This window comes from Culex pipiens, chromosome 2 (assembly GCF_016801865.2).
Source record: "Culex pipiens pallens isolate TS chromosome 2, TS_CPP_V2, whole genome shotgun sequence".
Lineage (NCBI taxonomy): Eukaryota > Metazoa > Arthropoda > Insecta > Diptera > Culicidae > Culex > Culex pipiens.
Window position 1 is genome coordinate 99854141 of NC_068938.1, and position 19367 is coordinate 99873507.

Genomic DNA, 19367 nt, shown 5'->3' on the forward strand with positions numbered 1-19367 from the left:
ACGGGGTCACTTTTTAGTTTGACACCCCTTTTACACGGAGTTCACACACACTACCAAACGTTTGTTTTGATAGTGTGCGTGAGCGCCGTGTAAAAAGTGACAGTTCGTCACTTTTTAGTTTGACTTTGACCAACCAACGGGGTACAAACTAAAAAAGTGTCAAACGAAAAAGTGACCAACCACCGGGGGTTGAGTGTAGAAGATTTCAAAAATCATACGGTTCTAAATGTTCATAATCTGATTCTTACTAATGATACTCAAGTTTGATGGAAAAATGTTTTTTTACTCAAAATTTATTTTGAAATTTTGGAAACAAGTTTGTTGGAGTTAAACATATCATGAGATACCAAACAGGAGAAAAATCCAAAGCACAATTTCAAACATAAAGTTTTCTTGAATTATTAAATTTAGCATACGGGTCATTTCGCCTCAACTGTACACAAAAAAGTACAAATTCGAAATCAACTTTTTTGATCAAGCTCAAATTTGGTGGAGCTATTGATACTATCAAAACATGTAAGAATCCCGATTTTTAACCAGATTGGACCAACCCTTCTTTTTTGGCACCGCCCCAAAGTTTTGCGATTTTTTTTTCAAATGGCCCTATCTGTGAAACAAAAAATCATAGAGCAAAACTTGACAGTTATTTTTAAAGGAAATTGGACGCTGTTGAATGGCGTCATCATTTTCGATTGGAATCAAACTTTGATGCATTTTGCGCAATTGAAAACTTTACACGCAATTTTCTCAATATACATGCGATTAAATTTTGAATTAAACTTCACCATCGTGTTCCCCAGACGATTTTACATAAGAATCAATTTTTCGAATGTTGGGCGAATTGAAATCTCTTGAGATAACGATATTTTGAGCTTGCAGTTGCAGAACAGCCACAAAAAATACCTATTACATAAATAATAGTAAATTACAGTTACATTACCAAATGAAAATTCCACGATGGCCATGTTGTCCATTATCTTGGATAACATATTCCGTGATTAATTAGGAACAGTTTGTGATTCTAAACTTTTTAATATTATTGATTAAAAAAAACTAAATGTCAGCAAATTTAGGATTTCATATTTTGTTAATTAAATTGTAGAAATAGATTATTTTTTTTAATGACATTATCTAATTACAATATCAATTCAAACTCATTAAATAAAACAGAAAATATATTGAGTAAATCATTGAAAAAAAAACGTAACTTTTTAACACCCAAAAATAACGATAAAAAAGGCCAAACTTGCAAGTAACATTGCGTTCAGCAAAGCATCCATAGCACGTGCGCACGCAGCAAACGTCAGTTTAAACGGGATGTTTGTAAACAAAATTGATGTAATTCGGTTCAGTTCCGAGAAAAAACGCAATTCGAACGACAATAAAATAATATGAAAACCTCTTTCGAAACAGTTATTAATTATTCAAGTGAAATACAGTTACAATAGAACAAATTAAAAGTTAGTTTAATAGTAAAAATTAGTATCTCAGAGTGCCCACAATGCTTCTCTACCGTTCGATATCACGCCTCGCGCTGAAGGGCCAATCCAACATCAACGCACTAACCCGGTCAAACCTGTGCACAGATGCGCTCAGTTCCAGCCCGGCATCGGCCGTCTCCGTAAAGACCATCCAGGAAAAGTGGACCAGCCGCTTCCAGACGGAAAATGTCCCCGAGGCAACCACGTCGATCACCAACATCCTGGCCCATGTACTGCAGCTGTCCTGCCTGGGCGATGTGGACAAGAACAAGGACGCAGTACTGAGCGATGCTCAGCTGGCCAAGATCGAAGAACTGTGCGAGTGCCGGATTGCGCGGATGCCGGTGCAGTACATAATCCGCGAGTGGGACTTTCGGGATATGACGCTCAAGATGGTCCCACCGGTGTTTATCCCCCGGCCGGAAACGGAGGAACTAGTCGAGCTGATCTTGCAGCAGATTGATATGCAGAAGGAGTTTAGCTTTCTGGAGATTGGATGTGGCAGTGGAGCGATTACGCTGTCGCTGCTGAAGCAGGTTCCTAAGGTGAGGAGTGGCCGAAGAGAGGGGTTTAAAGTTTCCACCAGCTATCAATTTTCAATTAACGATACCTCGGAAACCATTGATCCTATTTTTTAATACTTGTTTTTTCATGGCCTGGTGATGATATAGAAATCGTGCTTGCCATTTCATTAGGGCACATAACTTTTGTAGACAAGAGTGTGTCCCTTTCACACCTTATGTAAATGTCATTTGAGGGAATAGGATACGCTATTGTTTACAAAAGTTATGTGCCCTTTTGAAATGTTAGGCTCCAAATTTGGTACCAAATTCATTGTACTTACCGAATCTGTAATATACCAGAGAAGTCATTTTTTTTTATTTAGAACTAAAAATATCATTACTAAAAATAAATGTATTGTTTTTTCAACTTTGCAGGGTTATTTTTCAGAGTGTAACAATATTTTACAGAATTCCGTAGTAACAGTTCAATAGGGCGAATCTGCGATTGTAAACAAGCAGTCTATCCTTTTTGCACGACAGTTCACGTCAAGTAAGAGGGGGATTGACTGCTTGTTTATAATCGCAGATTCGCCCTAGAACTGTTACTACGGAATTGTAGAGAAGACAATTACAATTTGAGTTTGCTTTCAAAATTGATACTTGATATTTGTTAGAGTACATTTTTTAAGTACTATAAAACTAATTCAAAAAAAAAATTTAAGTACTATAAAACTAATTCAAAAAATATTAAATTGCCCTACAACTTTGCTGAAAACACCAAACAAACACCTTCCCGCGATACAGGTTTTGGAATACAGTCCAGGCTGGTTAATCCGAAATCCTTGGAAAAAAAATCACTTCGGTGCTATTCCGTCCTAACATTAAGCTTAAATTTGTGACATTCTTGTTCACAACGATAAAGCTTATTTTTTCTGAGTACAATGACCCTTTGTACGACCGCAAAGGATTTAAAATGGAATTTTTTAAATCAACCAAAAAAAATAATAATAAGAAATAATCGCTGCCCTTCTTTACAGAAAAGGTCCTACTTGACAGCTCGTTTCAAGGGGACCATAGTTGATTCATTGAAAAAAAATGTTGTCTAATCAATTTATCCTGTTTTTACCGCTGTACATAAAAATTTACAAAGGGCTTTAGGGCCCTATTGTCCTTAAATTTCGGAAATGGATTTTATTTGTATTTTTGCTCAAACTTTTTGGAAACCTTCCCTAAGACCAAAGAAGCAATTTTGTGCCAACTGAATAATTGTACACCAAACCCGGAAATGGATTTTACCTATATTTTTTTATTTGGCTCAAACTTTGTGGGGCCTTCCCTATGACCAAAGAAGCCATTTAGTGTCATCGGTTCACCCATACAAATCTCCATACAATTTTGGCAGCTGTTCATACAAAAATAATACGTAAATATTCGAAAATCTGTAACTTTTCAAGGATTTTTTTGATTGATTTGGTGTCTTCGGCAAAGTTGTATGCATTGATGAGGACTATTCAGAAAAAAATATGTACACGGCAAAAAAAATCGTGATTTTTGAATTAACTTTTTTTTCACAAAAAATAAAAAAATGTTTTAAAACTTTTTTATGTTTTAAGGGGACAAAACCCAGCATCTTTTAAGCCATTCAGAAATATGGACCAAAATTAAATCGACGAGTTATATATTTTCTAAACAGTGATGTTTGTAAAAAGATTAAATCTTGTACTTTACATTTTTCGACTTCATCTTTTTATGTAAAATAAAATTTGCAATCGAAAAGTACTTTAATTTTGTTTTGAGTGAGTGCTCCGTTTTCAAAATATAACCATTCAAATTAAAATTTTGTCCGAAAAAATCCGGGTTTTTTTTTTAAATAGTGTCCATGATTGTCCATTCATGAAAACATCAAAACTAACATTTTAAAAGAGCGTAATATTGAATGTTTTTCGAAAAGTTCGGAAAATTTCACGAATGTTTCATATTTAAACATTGAAAATCAAACCATTACTTGCTGAGCTATCGAAATTAAAAAATTGAGGGTTGTCTGTGAGATTAAAAATCCGCTGTATCTGAGCAACTAGTGGTCCAATCTTCAATGTTTCTTAGACAAAATTGTAGGAAGTTTTCTGAACTTAAAAAAAAATATATTTGCAGGGACGGACAATTATGGACATAGACTGCCAAAATTGTATGGAGATTTGTACAGATTTGTGAGTGAACCAATGACACAAAATGGCTTCTTTGGTCATAGGAAAGGCCCCACAAAATTTGAGCCAAATAAAAAAATATAAGTAAAATCAATTTCCGGGTTTGGTGGAGAATTGCTCATCTGGTTGCTGAGATACAGCTTACAGGGCTTTCTTTTATGTTCCGAACATAATAATTACTAACAGGCTAACAATTTCCGCATTTCTCCTCCCAATTCCAGGCAACGGCCATCGCCCTCGACCAAAGCAAACTCGCCTGCGAGCTAACGCTGGAAAACGCCAAACGTTACGACTTCAGCAAAAAGCTGCGAATATTCAAGCATAAGCTGGTGGACAACCTACCGGACGAGCTCGCGGGGCACCGATTCGACATGATCGTGAGCAACCCGCCGTACGTTCCGTCCGGCCAGCTGCAACGGCTCGATCCAGAGGTGAAAGTTTACGAGGACTTGCGAGCGTTGGACGGCGGACCGGACGGGCTAACGGTAATCAAGGCAATATTGACCATCGCCTCGGATCACCTCGCCGACGAGGGCATTTTGTGGCTCGAGGTCGACACGAGCCACCCTCCGTTGATTGCTGGGTATTTAGAGGAGCACGGCGAGCGGTTAGGACTGAAATACGTTTCGTCCTACAAGGACTTGTTCCGAAAGGAGCGGTTCGTGGAGATAGTCAAAGTTTAAAGCAAGCAATGTAAACCAAATGTATTGTTAACCTGTTAGCATTTTGAAAAACCTGAAAAAGACATAAACGCTTCGATTTCACCTTACACAGTCTGCACATTTTATTACGTTCTCAATTCATCTGGTCACAATCGGACATTAGTGGAAACGGGGGGAGGACTAAACACAACACTCATGATGACACTTACCCTGCTTGCAAGTCTTACAGCAACCGCTGGCGACAATTTTCCGCTCCGCACTGGCAGTACAGCACCTTTCCGGGCACGGAACCCACGTCGTAGTTGTAGTTCCACGTCAGTTCCGACCCAGCTCGGATGTTGCTCAGCGCGAAGAATGCCACCCACGGGAAGCGCAGATCGTGCGTGTCCACAAACACGTTCTGCACAAACAGGTTCGGGTTGCAGGAATGCTGGAAGGAGATTTGATCTTGAAATATTTTCGTAAACGGATTGACAACAGGAAACTCACGTTAAAATATCGACCGAGATTGCCAGACTTTTTCGCGTCCATGATGTAGATCTGTTCGTGCTTGCCAAACAGCTTGCGCACCGAACGGTACTTGATCGACGGGCTCGCGACGTCCCCCTTGACCATGTCCGTGTTGGGCATCACGCTGATCATTTCGCGCTCCGCTGAAAGGTGAGAAAAGGGAGTTGAACAAATGTGTAGGTATGTAGGGGAGCTATACCCTTTTTCAGCCTATTTCTATTTTCGGCCTATCAGTACTTTGAACATGAATTACAGCTTTCATAAAATGTTTTTGACCGTTCCAAAGTAATAAATAGCTCAAATAAAAGTGAGCAAGCAACTCTCCATTGTTGATACATCTAAAAATGTTGATTTTATAGCGGAAAACGGCAAAAGTGATGAGAATTGGTCGAACGGCTTAGAGTGATTAAAATGGGTATAGGGTATATGGCCCTATTTTGGACCTACTATGCAAAGCGTCAACATATTTCGCATAGTTCTCAGGAACGGTCTAACTAATTTGGCTCGTTCCAGGATTGTTCTGTACCTTAATTTATGCTTAACAAAGTGTACTATTGAAAATTTAAAATAATTTAACCATTCCATTGTAATAAGCATTTCAAGTAAAACATTTTTTGGATGCTTTTTGGACTTATTGAATGTATTTTGGAGATATCGCTGAACCTATTTTGGACCCACACTCTGATTGGTTGAAATTTGGACAACTCGAATTGCGGCGTGCGGCGGCAACACGCACACTTACAAAAACTCGGTTTGATAAACCAAAGGGCCTATCCACGATTATAATTTGGAAAATATTTATTTCAGAAATTAAATAATTATGATGAAACAATGGATTTGAATTTGAAAACGTGTTTTAATCATTTTGAATGGAAACTCACGCATCTTTAGCAGGTCTCTGTCCTATTTACAATTTGCTTATTCTTACGACCTAATTGTTCAAGCATTAGAACATAAAAGACAACCCGTTATTACTCGCAATAAAAACACCTTATCTTAAAATTAAATGAATGACACAGATACATAACAAGTTACAATGAAAAAAGTTCTAAATTTTACGCAGAGCTTATGTTCAAATATTATTAAACAATCAAGAAATTTTAAAGGGAGATTACAGCTTGTAACTTGGTGTGAAACTTTCTCATATGTCATGTTAAACTTTACAGTTGCTTGACAAAAAGTTTAACTACATGTTCTGCCCCTGATCGCATAAATGTCCCATATGCATTTTCATCGATTTCGAGTTATTGATGCAGGTTGGTTCAAAATTGTGTGCTCTTTCAAAAGAGCATATAACATCCAGTACTTTGTTCTAGAAATTAGGAGAAAATCCAGTTTTTTCGCGAAAACTTAACACGTAGCCTTATGTATGGGACAAACTTCAAATGCGTTTTTCTCAGCTTGCTGTTTTTGCATATGGGACATTTATGCGAACATGGGCAGTGTTGCACTTTAAAAACGATGTAATATTTGAAAAAAATCAAGGTATGGTATTCAAGGGTGCCTTTGATAGTCATAGTTTGTCTTGTTAAATGCAGATTTGAGGTTTTCAAACATTATTTTTACTTCAAACTTACCATCACTTAGGTTGCTGATATAATTTGTAAGAAAATCATTTATGTCAATACTTAGTTAACTATGTTTATAAGCTTTTTAACATAATACATATAAATTTTAGGAAATATTGTTAAAAATTCAGAACTTTGCCTGAAATTCGTTGAAACTAGTTTTGTTTATTAAATTATGGATTTATATTACATGTATAACTGAATTTAAAGAATGAATCAAAAGTTTTCACATTTTAAATTAAATTTGTTTTACTGGAAATGCCTTTAAATTATGAGATATTTTTAAATTATGTTTCAAAAACAAATAATATTTAATAATATTTATATAACTTATTTTACCTTTTCCTAGTAGAAGATTGTCCGAAGAATCCGAAAATGCATTCCATTTTACGATTAAAAATCATGTTCATTGAAAAAATCATGACACGTTGAGAAGATGAAAATAATGCTATTTATCAACATTTTCTTAGTTATAGTTAACTAACTTTTTAAACTTTTCAAAATTTCATGAAAAGTTCTTCATGAGGTACTTTGAGCACTTCTCTACCACGGTCAGTATGATTCCATGCCACTCCGTACGTATTCAATTTGTACTCTTCATTTTGCGGAAAAATATCAAACCTTTCAAAGTCACCCCGGCTATATGTCTCAAATCATAAAATTCATAATGTTAACATCGCATTAACCTGTTATGCTAATTTTTTTTTCGAAGATTTTTATTTTTCCAGCTGGTTTAATTGTGTTTCTAACATGATTGACACGGTAAAATTTTAAAGTGTAATTTATTGTAAACCAACGCTGCCAATTGTGAAAAAATAAGTTACACCTGTATTTTTTAAAATTATATATAGATAAATATGCAAAAATCAGTTAAAACTTACAAAAAATATATTGTCCATATGTATATTTCTCTGATTTGTTTGCAATACGTCGTAAAAGCCATCACGATCTCCGACACTTATTTGATTTAAAAGACGTGCAGATGATAATTCAAAGCATTTTTTATTTATAATTCGTAAATTGATCGAGAACTAATCGAAAAATTGATTTGTTTACAACTAGCGCTCAGGATCTTTTTAAAACTAACTCAAGATTTTTTTAAATTTAATTCATACGACTTTTTCAAAAACCACTCGTAAGCGATGTTGACAGCTCCTGTCACGGTGACAGCTGATGATTTAATGAACTAGACCCTTTAGGTTTTTCAATCGTTTCCCTTTCAATTCCAACAGGGTAGCCAGTTTGCATTTTTTAAGCAAAAATTAAAAATATATGCGGCTAAATTGGTGATAATGATGTTAAGACAAAAATAAATCAACATCAGTTTAAATTTTGGGATACTTTGCAATCGGTCCTAACAATCATCCAAATCTCTAGCATCAATTTGCATTTTTATCGTTTAAAAAGACATATTTTCATTGTTTCTGTTAATCATTTGCTTTTTAAAGCTTAGATTTCATTCAAATAATTACAGTAAAGAAATTCAATTCAAAATATTACATTAAAAAATTTCAATCAATTTCAATGAAATATCGAAATAAATTGATAAACAAAACTGGCAAAATCATCATGGTGTCGCGAGCCAAATCTGATAAGCAACGAGGCCGGAATTTTTGGACCTAATCGATGTGCTAGGAAAATGAAAGGAAGTTCGAATGGCGTTGGAAAAAGTGGCTGAAAAAGCGGAAATAATCAAAAATGTTAACATTTTTGGGAGAGGTAAGATACAAAACGATCCTGCCTACACTTTCTGTTGGTTGGATTCAGTGAATTCGTACTTTAAAAGCCTGAACTACCTCGATTCATAAAAATAGGTCCAAAATAGGCACTAGGTCCAAAATAGGGTCATATACCCTATTTCCCCTATTTGACGTTCCAGTTCGAATATTGTTTTTTTTTTTTCAAAAATAAGTAAAAATGGTCAAGGTTTACTCGCTAACCGGCTTCGAAATTATGGGAAAGTATAATTTGTATCAGACATGGAATATGCAGAAACAGATTATCTCAGTCCTGGGTATTATTAGGTGATAGACTACACGCAGCAAAAAAATAAAAATAAAATAACGACCTATTTATGAATAGCAGCGCTTCTTAAATTCTTATACTCTTAAATTCTTGATTTTTTCATTTATAAAGTATTTAATATCAATTAAAAACTGCTGATTTCTTTAATTTTTTAAAGCTACAATTTTTGACACCATCTTACTGCCGTTCTACGCATAATTGTCCCATGTCATTTTTGGACGATTCTGACTTTTTATCATTTTTTAGTTTAGTTTTACGTATACTTTCTGAAAAACACATAAAATCTAGTACTTTGTTCAAAAAATCATTGAAAACAACACCAAGTCTGTTTGTCCCATCGTTGTACTTCTACGCATAATTGTCCCACCAAGTATTTTCTTTCACGAAATTATCAGTTTTACGAAGTATTGTGTCTTGTTTACCTATTGTTTAGCAAGAGGATTACAAATAAGAGTGATAAACTGCTAACTGGGATGATTAGGGACTTATGGGGTGAATAGAGACCCACGGGACAATTATGCGAGGAAACACAAAAAAACGGTCGAAAAATTTCAATCGCGTTTTTCTCAGTTCCAGAGTTTTTTTTGAAAAGGTCCTATAACCTATTGTCTTTCATATGTTTATAGGACCTAATCAAAAAAAAAGTCAAGAGTTGCACTTTTTTGAACATGGGACAATTATGCGTAGAACGGCAGCTTAGATTACAGAAAACCTGATAACTTTGGAACATTTTTGGAGTCATATTTTAGGTTAAAAAAAATTTTAGAAGAAAATAATACAAATTTCGTGTTTCGATTTTTCTGAGTGACACTTTGGCGAGGATCATTGAGTACGTATTGAAATTTTTACATCTCTAGATTTATAAATTTTCATCCATTTTTAATTTTATATGTTTTTTTTAATTTTATTTAGTTTTTATATTTTTTTTAATCGGTAAAGTTTAGATCGGTAAACCATCGGTAAAAATGAACAAGTTTAACGAATTTCAAGGCGAACGAAGCACTCAGTCACCATTTACTAAAAAAATCGAATATTTACAGGCCCTGGTCGAAAATATGTTCATCGTACAGCTAAGTATGCAGATCGGAAGGAACGCGGTCAAGAAATGTTGCGCATTTTTTTCGTGACGCCTCCAACAAAAGTTGACAGTTGGGTATGAGCGCGTTTGACGGTGTGCGCGCTTGAGGTTCTTTGTGGGAAAAAATAAAAAGATAAAAAGAAATATTCAAAAAGTTAAAATTAAATAGATTAAACATGTTTTTTTTTCAAAAACTTTAACAACAAATATTCTTAAACTCTAAACTAGAGATACTAAAATTTCAAAATAATAAAATTATGAAATTATGGAATTATGAAATTATTAAATTAATATTTTTTTAAATTATTAAATCGTTGAATTATTAATTTATTAAATTATTTAATTATTAATTTAATAAATTATTAAACTGTTAAATTATTAAATTTTTAAATTATTCTATTCTTAAATTATTGAATTCTTAAATTCTTAGATTAAATATTATTTGTATTGTTGAGTTTCAAAATTTCAGGTTTTTTCAGTAAGTTTTCAGTCCATTCTGCCCCCCCTGCCGCTTTTATTAGTTTTTTCACTCTGGTTTATTTCATTTCGGTCCCGCCAGCAGGGTTGTCAGGCTGCCAGATAAATCTGGAAATGCCAGATTTTTCAAGTGTCTGCCAGAATAAAGATTCACCCTTCTCTGTGCCAGATATTGACAGATTTTTCACTTTATACCAATTTTGAACAATTTTTTGATTAAACCCTAACTAAAATGCGCCAAAAACCATTGAAAAACATGAAAACTTATGAATTCAGTGTAGTAGGCTTATGCTTTGGGATGTTCCCTTCAATGTTGTATACTTGGTTGATGAATTTTTTTAGCTTAAAACTATTTTTGAGCCACTTTAAAAAAAAAATCGGCTACTTTTCCAGGGTGCGGGGCAGAATGGGCCACTTTAGAAAACAAGCCATTTCGTTCAATACAACCTTGAAGGGAGATAAGAAATGACTTGAGGTACCTTTCTAACATAGTTGCCATGAAGTTAGACCACTTTAATAAAAATAGTCACTTACCAAAACAAACATTCAGTACGGCTCCAACCACGATAGCAAGCGGTTGCATTTAACTCCTCTCTCGGTGTTTTTCTTGCTCAGCAAAAATGAGTAAGACGCGAAACACCGTAGTGGTATTAGATTTCAACGTCTTACCCACCCGACCCAAACCCCTCGACGTCGAGAGGTTCATATCGCGCGAACTAAAAGTGCAGTGCAAGCATGAACTGAAGTGCGTTCAATTGTTACAGTCTGGCGTTGCTCTAATTGAGTTTAACGACCCAGCACTAGCAGAACGTGCAATCAGCAAGAATCTGCGGCACTCCATGCAGTGCGGGAATCAAATGTTCCTGATCCCGGTGTACTTCAAAGATCACACCGTGGAAGTCAGGATACATGATTTGCCACCGGAGCTGCCGGCTGAAAAAATCACCAATACTATGAGTCAGTACGGCAAAGTGCTGACCATAAAAAGTGATACATGGAAAAAGTTCTTCGTAGGCATTTCGAACGGAGTGCGGGTGCTTCGCATGAACTTGGACCGTCCAATTCCAAGGCGCCTAAAGATAGATGGCTGCGACAGCAACGTCTTCTACAAAGGCCAACCAAACGCCCGACTCACTAAGAAAAAGCGCGCAACCAAAAATAACACGGAAAAAGATGTGTCAGCAGAACCAAACAAAGCCGGGGAGTCAAGCAGCAGCAGTACGACGGCTAAAACTGACGACGACAGCAATAACAAAAAATGCATCAAAACAAAACGGCCAGCCGAAGAAGGGGAAAACAGCAGCAGCAACAACAACAACGATCAACCACAAATGGAACTGGAAAACGATGATGATTTCGAAGTCGTGCGATCGAAGCATGAACGGAAAAAAATGAAATTGACGGATGACCAGCGAACCAATTTTTTCTACAAAAAATGGAAAGAAGCCGGGCGGAAGTACCAGGAAGCAGTGGACGACGCAACAAAACACCAAGCAATGAGACTGCAGACTATGTACAAGGAGAAATGGTGGCAATGCTATCAAAAATTAGGAAAGGACGGCTTCGCAAAATGGATCGAATTGTTAGAAGAGGAAGATTTCAATGAACTAGTGCTAGAAAATATGAAGTGAAGTGTGAAGTTCAAGTGTATTTTCCTCTATTCCTATCCTCCTTTTGTTTTTGAAGGCAGGTTGAATCAGCTATTAAAGCTGCTAACCTGGATAAATAAAACAAAAAAAAAAAAAAAACAAACATTTTTGTAAATAGTGTTAATATGTTGAAAAAGGACACTATTTTTACAAATCTCGATTAAATTTTCAAAAGGCCCTATCTGCATAGGAAACCCATGAGGGATAGGTTGTTTTGAAAATTTAATCTAAAAATAATTATCAAAACAACTAAAAAATCAACTAATGTTGCATTAAACGTGATTTGTGAAGCTACCAGGAGTGAAATAATCCATTTAATCCAAATTTCATAACTTTTGATTGTTTTTATAAGGCAGGATAAGGGTGGTCCATTCTGCCCCCAAGTGGATTTTAATTTAACACTTCCACCGCCAAGCCTCTAAATGATTTTAAGGTTCCGTTGTTGTTTGTATACCTTGGTAGTAACATCTAGTAACGTTATAAGCATTGAGCAAACTTTTTCAAACAATCCAACTTTTCAGAAAGCTTATTTAAAAACCTCGAAATAAACAACATTTGCGTAGTTTTGTCAATAAATTTTCATTTTTGCTCATAATTCGAAAAATACAATGAATTCAAACGTCGTTTTCGGTATCGTGAAGTTATTTGACGTCCTTTATAAGACCCTTGCCTTACAATTGGTCTAAATCCATTCTAAAGCCCAAAACCAAGGGTGGCCCATTCTGCCCCCCCTGCCCCTAATTGAAAATAGAATGTGTATTTCTCAAATAAAATGCGAATTCCAAATTTTTGTTGCCATAAAATCAGTTATAGGACCATCTGAATTCTATAAACTTTTGTATAAATTTATATCCTCCTTCCCCTTCACCATTCAAATTTGTTAGATTTTCGTCTGCCAGATTTTTCCAGATTCTTAAAAGATACTTTACCAGATTTTTCATTTGTTGACCTGGTAACCCTGGCAGTGTGTTGCGTAAAGACAACTTCTTGTTTTTAATCCATTCCGATCAAAAATAAATCTGTTCTTTTAACTTCAAAATTATGCATCAAAATCAAAATTCGGCGTAGATTTCCAATATTATTATAACGAATACAATTTACCAAAACATTATTGCAAACATGCACCGCTCGAAACAACGTCAAACGCCACTTTCCGTTTCTGTTACTTTTGAGCTGTGTACCGCTTAAGAAAAATCTTTTCGTGACTCTTTTCTTGACCGTTTCTTGGGCGTTTTTTTATATGGAGTTTTGCGTTCCTTCCGATCTGCGTATCAGCCTGATCATGATTTAGGATACTGGGCGGGAAATTTACATTTACAAGATTAAAATTCAATAATAATTTTGCCCATAGTCATGATTAACAGCTACAAAACTTCTCTTTAGACTTACCATCATCAGAGTCCTGTTTCGGATCTTCTTTCTTCTTTTGAGATTTCTGCAAGATAAAGTTGAAAATCATAGACCACAAATCATGCAGTACCCCACACCAATCATACCTTATCACTCTTCTTGGCGTCCTTTCGCAGCTGAGCGCGCGTCTTCACGGCCGCATCCGACGGGTTGATGCTCGAGGTAAAGTCGTCATCGCTCGCATCACTGTCCCGCTTGGCGTCGTAGTCCGGCCCGTCGCTGTCGTTTTCGCTCTCCGACTCGACCACGTCCGCTTCGTACCCTTCCTTCAGCTGCTCCACCGTTTCGATGTAATCCAAGTCGGCAAAGTACTCGTCGCCGGCTTTGTTCGAGTTGGACTGGCAGATATTGTTGCCGGCTTCCTCCGTCAGCAGGTGACCCGAGTAGATGCAGATGAAGCTACCTTTGGAGACGTCGTTGAGGCAGCGAATACCCCAGCCCCGATTGCTGGTTTTGAACACCTGCAGCTTAGTTTGGAGCGGATGCTGCACCACCCGGTTCAGGCAGTTGCTCTTGCACTTGCAGCGGGAGTTGCACTCGTAGATTCCGGTCAGCACCGGTTCCTGCAGCCGCTTGTACACGTAGCCAATGTTGTCGATCGGGGTGTTTTGGTTGGTGAACTTGGCACCCGCCACCGTCAGTTGCCAGCACTGGCAGCGCGATTTGTCGATACAGTCGTCCTCGCAGTCACAGCCGCACATAAAGTCCTCGTCCAGATTTAGGTTGACGCCCTCGGTCGGGATGCGCTCCGTCGAGTAGATGCACGGCGGGGGTTTCGTGTCGTCAAAGTAGTTGACGCACGGCACCGCCATGTACTCTTTGCCGTCGGAAAGGTCCGGGTTGTGGTAGATGTGATTCTCGATCACGTACTCCGCCAGGCAGTGAATAACCGGGTCAAAGTCAAAGTTTTCCACGTTCAGGGTGGCGTTCGTCATGCGCAGGTACATGTGCAGCTCGTACATGTTGCGCAATCGGCGGCCGCACGGTCCTCGGTACACGACGAACACCTTCTTGTACTTCATTTTGCACAGCTGCCGTTCCCAGCCGGAGAGGAGTGGTTTGGCGAGTGGGCTGTAGGATTTGAGGTTGTGGGTGATTTTGAACAGGCAGCTTGGCGAACACTGGTGCTGTTTGTACTTGAGCGGTGGAAGATGCTTCTTCGCGGTGTAGTACACGATTTTGCCCTTGGGGCGATCGTCCTCGCAGTAGATTGTGGAACTGTTCATGAACACGGCGGAGGGCTGCTGAGGAGCGGCGGCGGCGGCCGGGACGGGTCGGTTGAAGGTGCTCTTTTTGGCCACGGAACGATTTGCGGCGGCGTTGTCCAGCATGGTTTGCTGCAGGGTTTTGTTGTATTGTTGTATGTCTTGGGATGGTGGTGCCTTTTTGGCGTCCGACTGTTTGTTCTGATCGTCGTCGTCGTCGTCCAGCGTAATGTACTCGATGGAGGGTTCGTTGCGCTTCTGGAACTTGGAGAACTTGTTGTTCGCCTTGGTCATGCTGAGTGCCTTTTCTTGGTACAACGGACCGAGTCGCGTTGAGCCGCGGTAGATCCACTCGTGCCGATTGTCGTCGGGGAAAAAGAGTTGCACGAGACTGGCGTCAATGTCCACCACTTTGGCGTAGATCCATTTGCCCTTCCACTCGGTAATGATCCGCTGGCCGACCTTGACCTGTACCATCGGTCGCTGCGACCGGTAGTTCTGCAGGTACGCCTTGATGAACTCCTGCGAGTGCGGATGAATGTCCGCCCAAACCTCTTTAGACTCCTCGCAAACAACGCGGACATCGCCGTGACTTACGTACTGAGCGTACCCGTCGTCGAAGAAGATCAAGTACCGGTGTCGGTTGTACTTGCCGAACGATTCCGCGATGATGCCCGGGTAGAACGCGTTCGTTTTGGCCTGCATCTGCTGGTTCGCCTTTCCCGGCGGCGCCGTAGACGAACCGGCGTCGAATCGCGCAATCACGCGCGTTCCCAGCGGAAGCTTCACGTTGAACGAGTGCCGATAGGCCAGATACTTGGCTGGAACGACCTTGATCGGGGCGCTGCCGGCGCCCTGGTTGAACAGGAAGTTCACCTTGTAGAGCGCCTTATCGGCGACGTTGACCGCCTCCACCACCTGGCACTCGGCCCAGTTGCTGAGCAGTTTGTGCTTGACGGCAAAGTAAAACTGACCCACGATCACCGCGGGCCGGACAAATTCTTCCTTGGCGGCGGCCGCCGCTGCAGCTGGTGCCTGTTGGGAAATGGTTGATGCCGTTGATGATTGATGCTGCTTCTGGGGCGAGTATTGGCGGTTTGTGGGCGTTGCTGCCGGTTGGGACTGCGTCGTTACGTGGGCTTTTCCGAGCAGGTCGACCTCGTGGAAGATGTTGCACGGCGGGAGATCCTGATATTTGGGCCGGGACTTGGAGTACAATTGCAGGTGAATCCGATCGACCTTGCGCTGCAGCTCGTTCAGCTCGTTGTTGATTTCGTCGGAGATTTCTGAAAGAAGCTTGCTTTTGAGACCAGTTTTAAAGAAGAATCGATAAACTCACTCGTATTGTACGCGATCTTCTGCTTCATGATCTGCTCCGTCCACTCGATCTGCTGTTCCAGGTTGATCTTCTCGAACGTGCTCGTCAGGATGTCGTTCAGCTCGGTATCGATCAACGCAACGATATCCTCCGGCAGGGGCTTCTCCGTCTCCGACTTGGTGTCCGCGTCCTCCTCTTCCTCGCTGCTGTCGGAAATCTCCACCAGCTCGTTCTTCCGAGGCATCTCGCAAAACAGCAGCGGATGCTGCGCGACTATCGGGCCAGCAAATTCCTGAAACGAAGCAATTCTTTAAGATTTTCGTAACTCACAAGGAATTACCAAACAAACCTCATATTTCTCCTTGATCCCGTCGAAGCAGGTGACACAAATGCGCTGCTTCTTGGCTTTTTTCGGAAGGCCCAGAAAGTTCAGCACGAAGTTGGCCGCCGGTGCCATCTCCTTCGTTTCGTGCCTACACTCCGGGTTGATGCACTCGACGCTGACGACTTCCTTGAGCGGTTTAGTCACGACCGCAGGCTTGGCGGCTTCTACTTTGGTCTCCGGCTTGCCGGCTGCTTTGGCGGAATCGTTTTCCACCATCACGACATCCTCGTCCGAATCGCCCGTTATTAGCAGCTGCGGAACGGCCTCTTCCGGTTTGGTGTCCCGCTCTAGGAACTCGCCGGATTTTTCGTCCAGCTCGAAGGTCTTTTCAGAATCTTTGTCGGCGTCGGACTTTTCGTCCGGGTTTTGGAGCTTTTCCTCGACCTTGGGCTTATCTTCAGACTTGGTGGAATCGGCCTCAACTTTGGCGACTTCTTTCGCTTCAATTGGTTCAACTGCTTCTTCTTTCTTGCAATCGTCGCTCGACTCTTTCTTGACCTCCGTTTCAGCGATCTTTTCCTCAGGCTTATCCGGTTTAGGTTCAACGACCTCCACAACATCGTCGTCGTCATCTTGCTCGGTCTTCACCGGTTCAGCCGATTCGTCAACCTTTTTCTCTGAGATCTCTTCAGCAGGCTTGTTATCAACATCGCTGGTCTCAACCTTGACCGGTTCGGAAGGTTTGGGCTCCAAAGAGACCATCACGACATCGTCGTCATCCTCATCGACTGCTGCTGCTGGTTTCGCTGGTTCTTCGTGCTTTACGCTGACCTTTTCCGTTTCGACCATTTCAACGTCATCGTCGAGGTCGATGGGCTTCTCAGCTTCGGTTGATTCGCCTAGCTCCGGAACCGATTTATGCTCTTCAGGATCTTCACACTTCGTTGGCGGCTCAGGACTTTTGTCTTTCTCTTCGTTACTTGCGTCGATTTCAACTGTTGCAGCAGGTTCTACGGTTGAGTCGGGAGTTTCCAGTGGTTCAGCAGAGGTTTGCGCTGGTTCCACTTCAACAAGTTTCTCCTCTTCAACTGCAGCTTCGTCGGACTTTGCAGTTATAACAGCTCTGTCTAACTCTGCTGATTCGACTTCCTTTGGATCGCAGTCGTCTGAAGAAGTTGTCGCTTTGGGAGATTGTTCTTCGGCGCTTATTTGTTGCTCTTGTTCTGGAGTAGGTATAGTTTTGTTCTCTTGATCCGAAGATTCCTTTTCCTCTGTATTCTCAACCGCTTGAACAAGCGATTGCTTTTCAACGGAAGGTTCTGCAACTATCTCTTTTTCTGTTGGCGTTTCCTCAACCTTCGAATCACAATCAACATCTGCTTTGTCTTCTTCGACCTTTTCAGGCGATTTCTGGACTTCATCTTCAATCAACACTGAAGTGTCCACCTTCTCAACCTCAACAGAAACTTCAGGTTCTTTCACCTCCACTGCCATCACCTCTGAAACTACCTCGGGCAACCCGTCCCCCTTCTTATCACCTTCTCCCTCAACCGTCCCCGCGACCACCCGCTCATCGTCGTCGTCCTCATCCAGTGCAATCACCTCCGGCGCCTTCCGCTTCCGGGGAGAAGCTTTCTCCTCAACCGGACTCTGTCCATCCCCCTTCGTGTCCTTCTCGCCCTCTTCATCTTCGTCCTCGTCGACCGGAATCACCTTCGGTGTCTTCTTCTCCGGCGGAGGCTTCTCGGGCTCGGCCGCCGCCGCCGCAACCTTTGCCCCCGGCTCATCGTCCGACTCGACGTCGATCGTGATCGGGACGGACGGTTTTTGCGGCTTTGCCGCGCTCGGTTCCTCGGATTCCATTGGCCGGTTGCGGGATTTCTGTTGCGGGGAAGGAAATTCAATCAGAAATGTTTGGCATGACATAACCTCAACTTTATTGCAAAGTTTGTTTGACTTCATTTGTTTGAAGAGTTTTGTGCACTTACCAAAAATTAACGGGGTGTAATACGTTCAAATCACAGAGAAACACTAGCGGAACATTTGTGACGCAAAATTCTGAGCTTTTATCGGCGTTTTATTGGGGAAATTTAACTTTTTCGAAAGCGACCATCGATTTTCCGCGGACGCTAAAATTTTTGTTCGTCTGTTTTGATCTGTTTGACAGCGGGCCCGCGGCTCGAGTGGATGAGGGACAAGACAGCAGCGAAAAAAGATCTGCAGCACTGGCAGCATTGTATTGATTGCCTACTTTCAGGCGATTTTTGAACAAAAATATCAAGTGGTGTTTTATTTATGTTTCGGCAAGTTGTCTAAATTATGGCGTAAAGGCTAGTATGGAGATTGGAAGGAAAGGGGTCAAGAAACAGCTTTACGAACAGCAGAACAAAGGAGATGGAGCATTTTCTTGGGGCTTTTCTTCACCCTCTGCTGCTGCCCATTTGAAATTTTTCTTGACCGGTGCCTTCCGATGTGCGTAGGGGAAGGTGGGGCAAGACGACCATATGGGGCAAGAGGAACAATCGCTCGAAAGGCCGTAATTTTTACAATTTTGATTATTTCCAGTATGAGGAATTGTTGCTAGCAATGCAATTAGCTGATTCTACTACCACATAACCGCCAAAACGACGTAAACGCCACGGGGCATAAAATTTAATGAAGTTTTTTTTCAAAACCTTTGTTGTCTTATAATATTTTGAAAGTACAAAATAAGGCTTAGGTTTCGTTGTATGGCTCATTTTATCAAGCTGCTATTTTTCCTAGATCAGTAGTGTCACAGTCTGTGGTCTTGCCCCACTAGTTGAGTAGAACTTACGAAAAATGAAAAATTTTAAAATCAGTTTTTTACATTAAAAACAGAATTTTTTAAAAACTTGTTCTATCAAAGTCTTAGTCAAGACCTAGAATATTTAAAATGATTATAAAAAATCCGACAGATTTTATATCGTTTTT

General features: G+C 40.2%; 2 protein-coding genes across 2 annotated transcripts; one reads left to right on the top strand and one right to left on the bottom strand.

The window, feature by feature from the left end:
- Positions 1 to 1314: 1314 nt before the first annotated feature.
- On the top strand, positions 1315 to 4957 carry LOC120413139 (MTRF1L release factor glutamine methyltransferase). The gene is made up of 2 exons (XM_039573846.2): positions 1315 to 2026; positions 4410 to 4957. Exons 1-2 carry the CDS (start codon positions 1502 to 1504, stop codon positions 4869 to 4871), a joined length of 987 nt encoding a protein of 328 aa, XP_039429780.1. The 5' UTR covers positions 1315 to 1501; the 3' UTR covers positions 4872 to 4957.
- LOC120413132 (histone-lysine N-methyltransferase eggless) lies at positions 4948 to 18602 on the bottom strand. Its single transcript, XM_039573836.2, has 7 exons — positions 18404 to 18602; positions 16440 to 18296; positions 16112 to 16382; positions 13654 to 16058; positions 13547 to 13592; positions 5340 to 5503; positions 4948 to 5280 (listed from the first exon to the last, which is right to left on the bottom strand). Exons 2-7 carry the CDS (start codon positions 18276 to 18278, stop codon positions 5074 to 5076), a joined length of 4932 nt encoding a protein of 1643 aa, XP_039429770.1. The 5' UTR covers positions 18279 to 18296; positions 18404 to 18602; the 3' UTR covers positions 4948 to 5073.
- Between the last annotated feature and the right edge of the window lie 765 nt (positions 18603 to 19367).

Bases quoted from the DNA above. Each gene is read 5' to 3' on its own strand.
- LOC120413139 (XM_039573846.2), top strand. From the start codon at position 1,502: ATGCTTCTCTACCGTTCGATATCACGCCTCGCGCTGAAGGGCCAATCC. The intron at 2,027-4,409 runs GTGAGGAGTGGC...TCCCAATTCCAG, and splicing joins TGCTGAAGCAGGTTCCTAAG to GCAACGGCCATCGCCCTCGA.
- LOC120413132 (XM_039573836.2), bottom strand. From the start codon at position 18,278: ATGGAATCCGAGGAACCGAGCGCGGCAAAGCCGCAAAAACCGTCCGTC. The intron at 16,383-16,439 runs GTTTGTTTGGTA...GCTTCGTTTCAG, and splicing joins GGATCAAGGAGAAATATGAG to GAATTTGCTGGCCCGATAGT. The intron at 13,593-13,653 runs GTATGATTGGTG...TTTATCTTGCAG, and splicing joins ACGCCAAGAAGAGTGATAAG to AAATCTCAAAAGAAGAAAGA.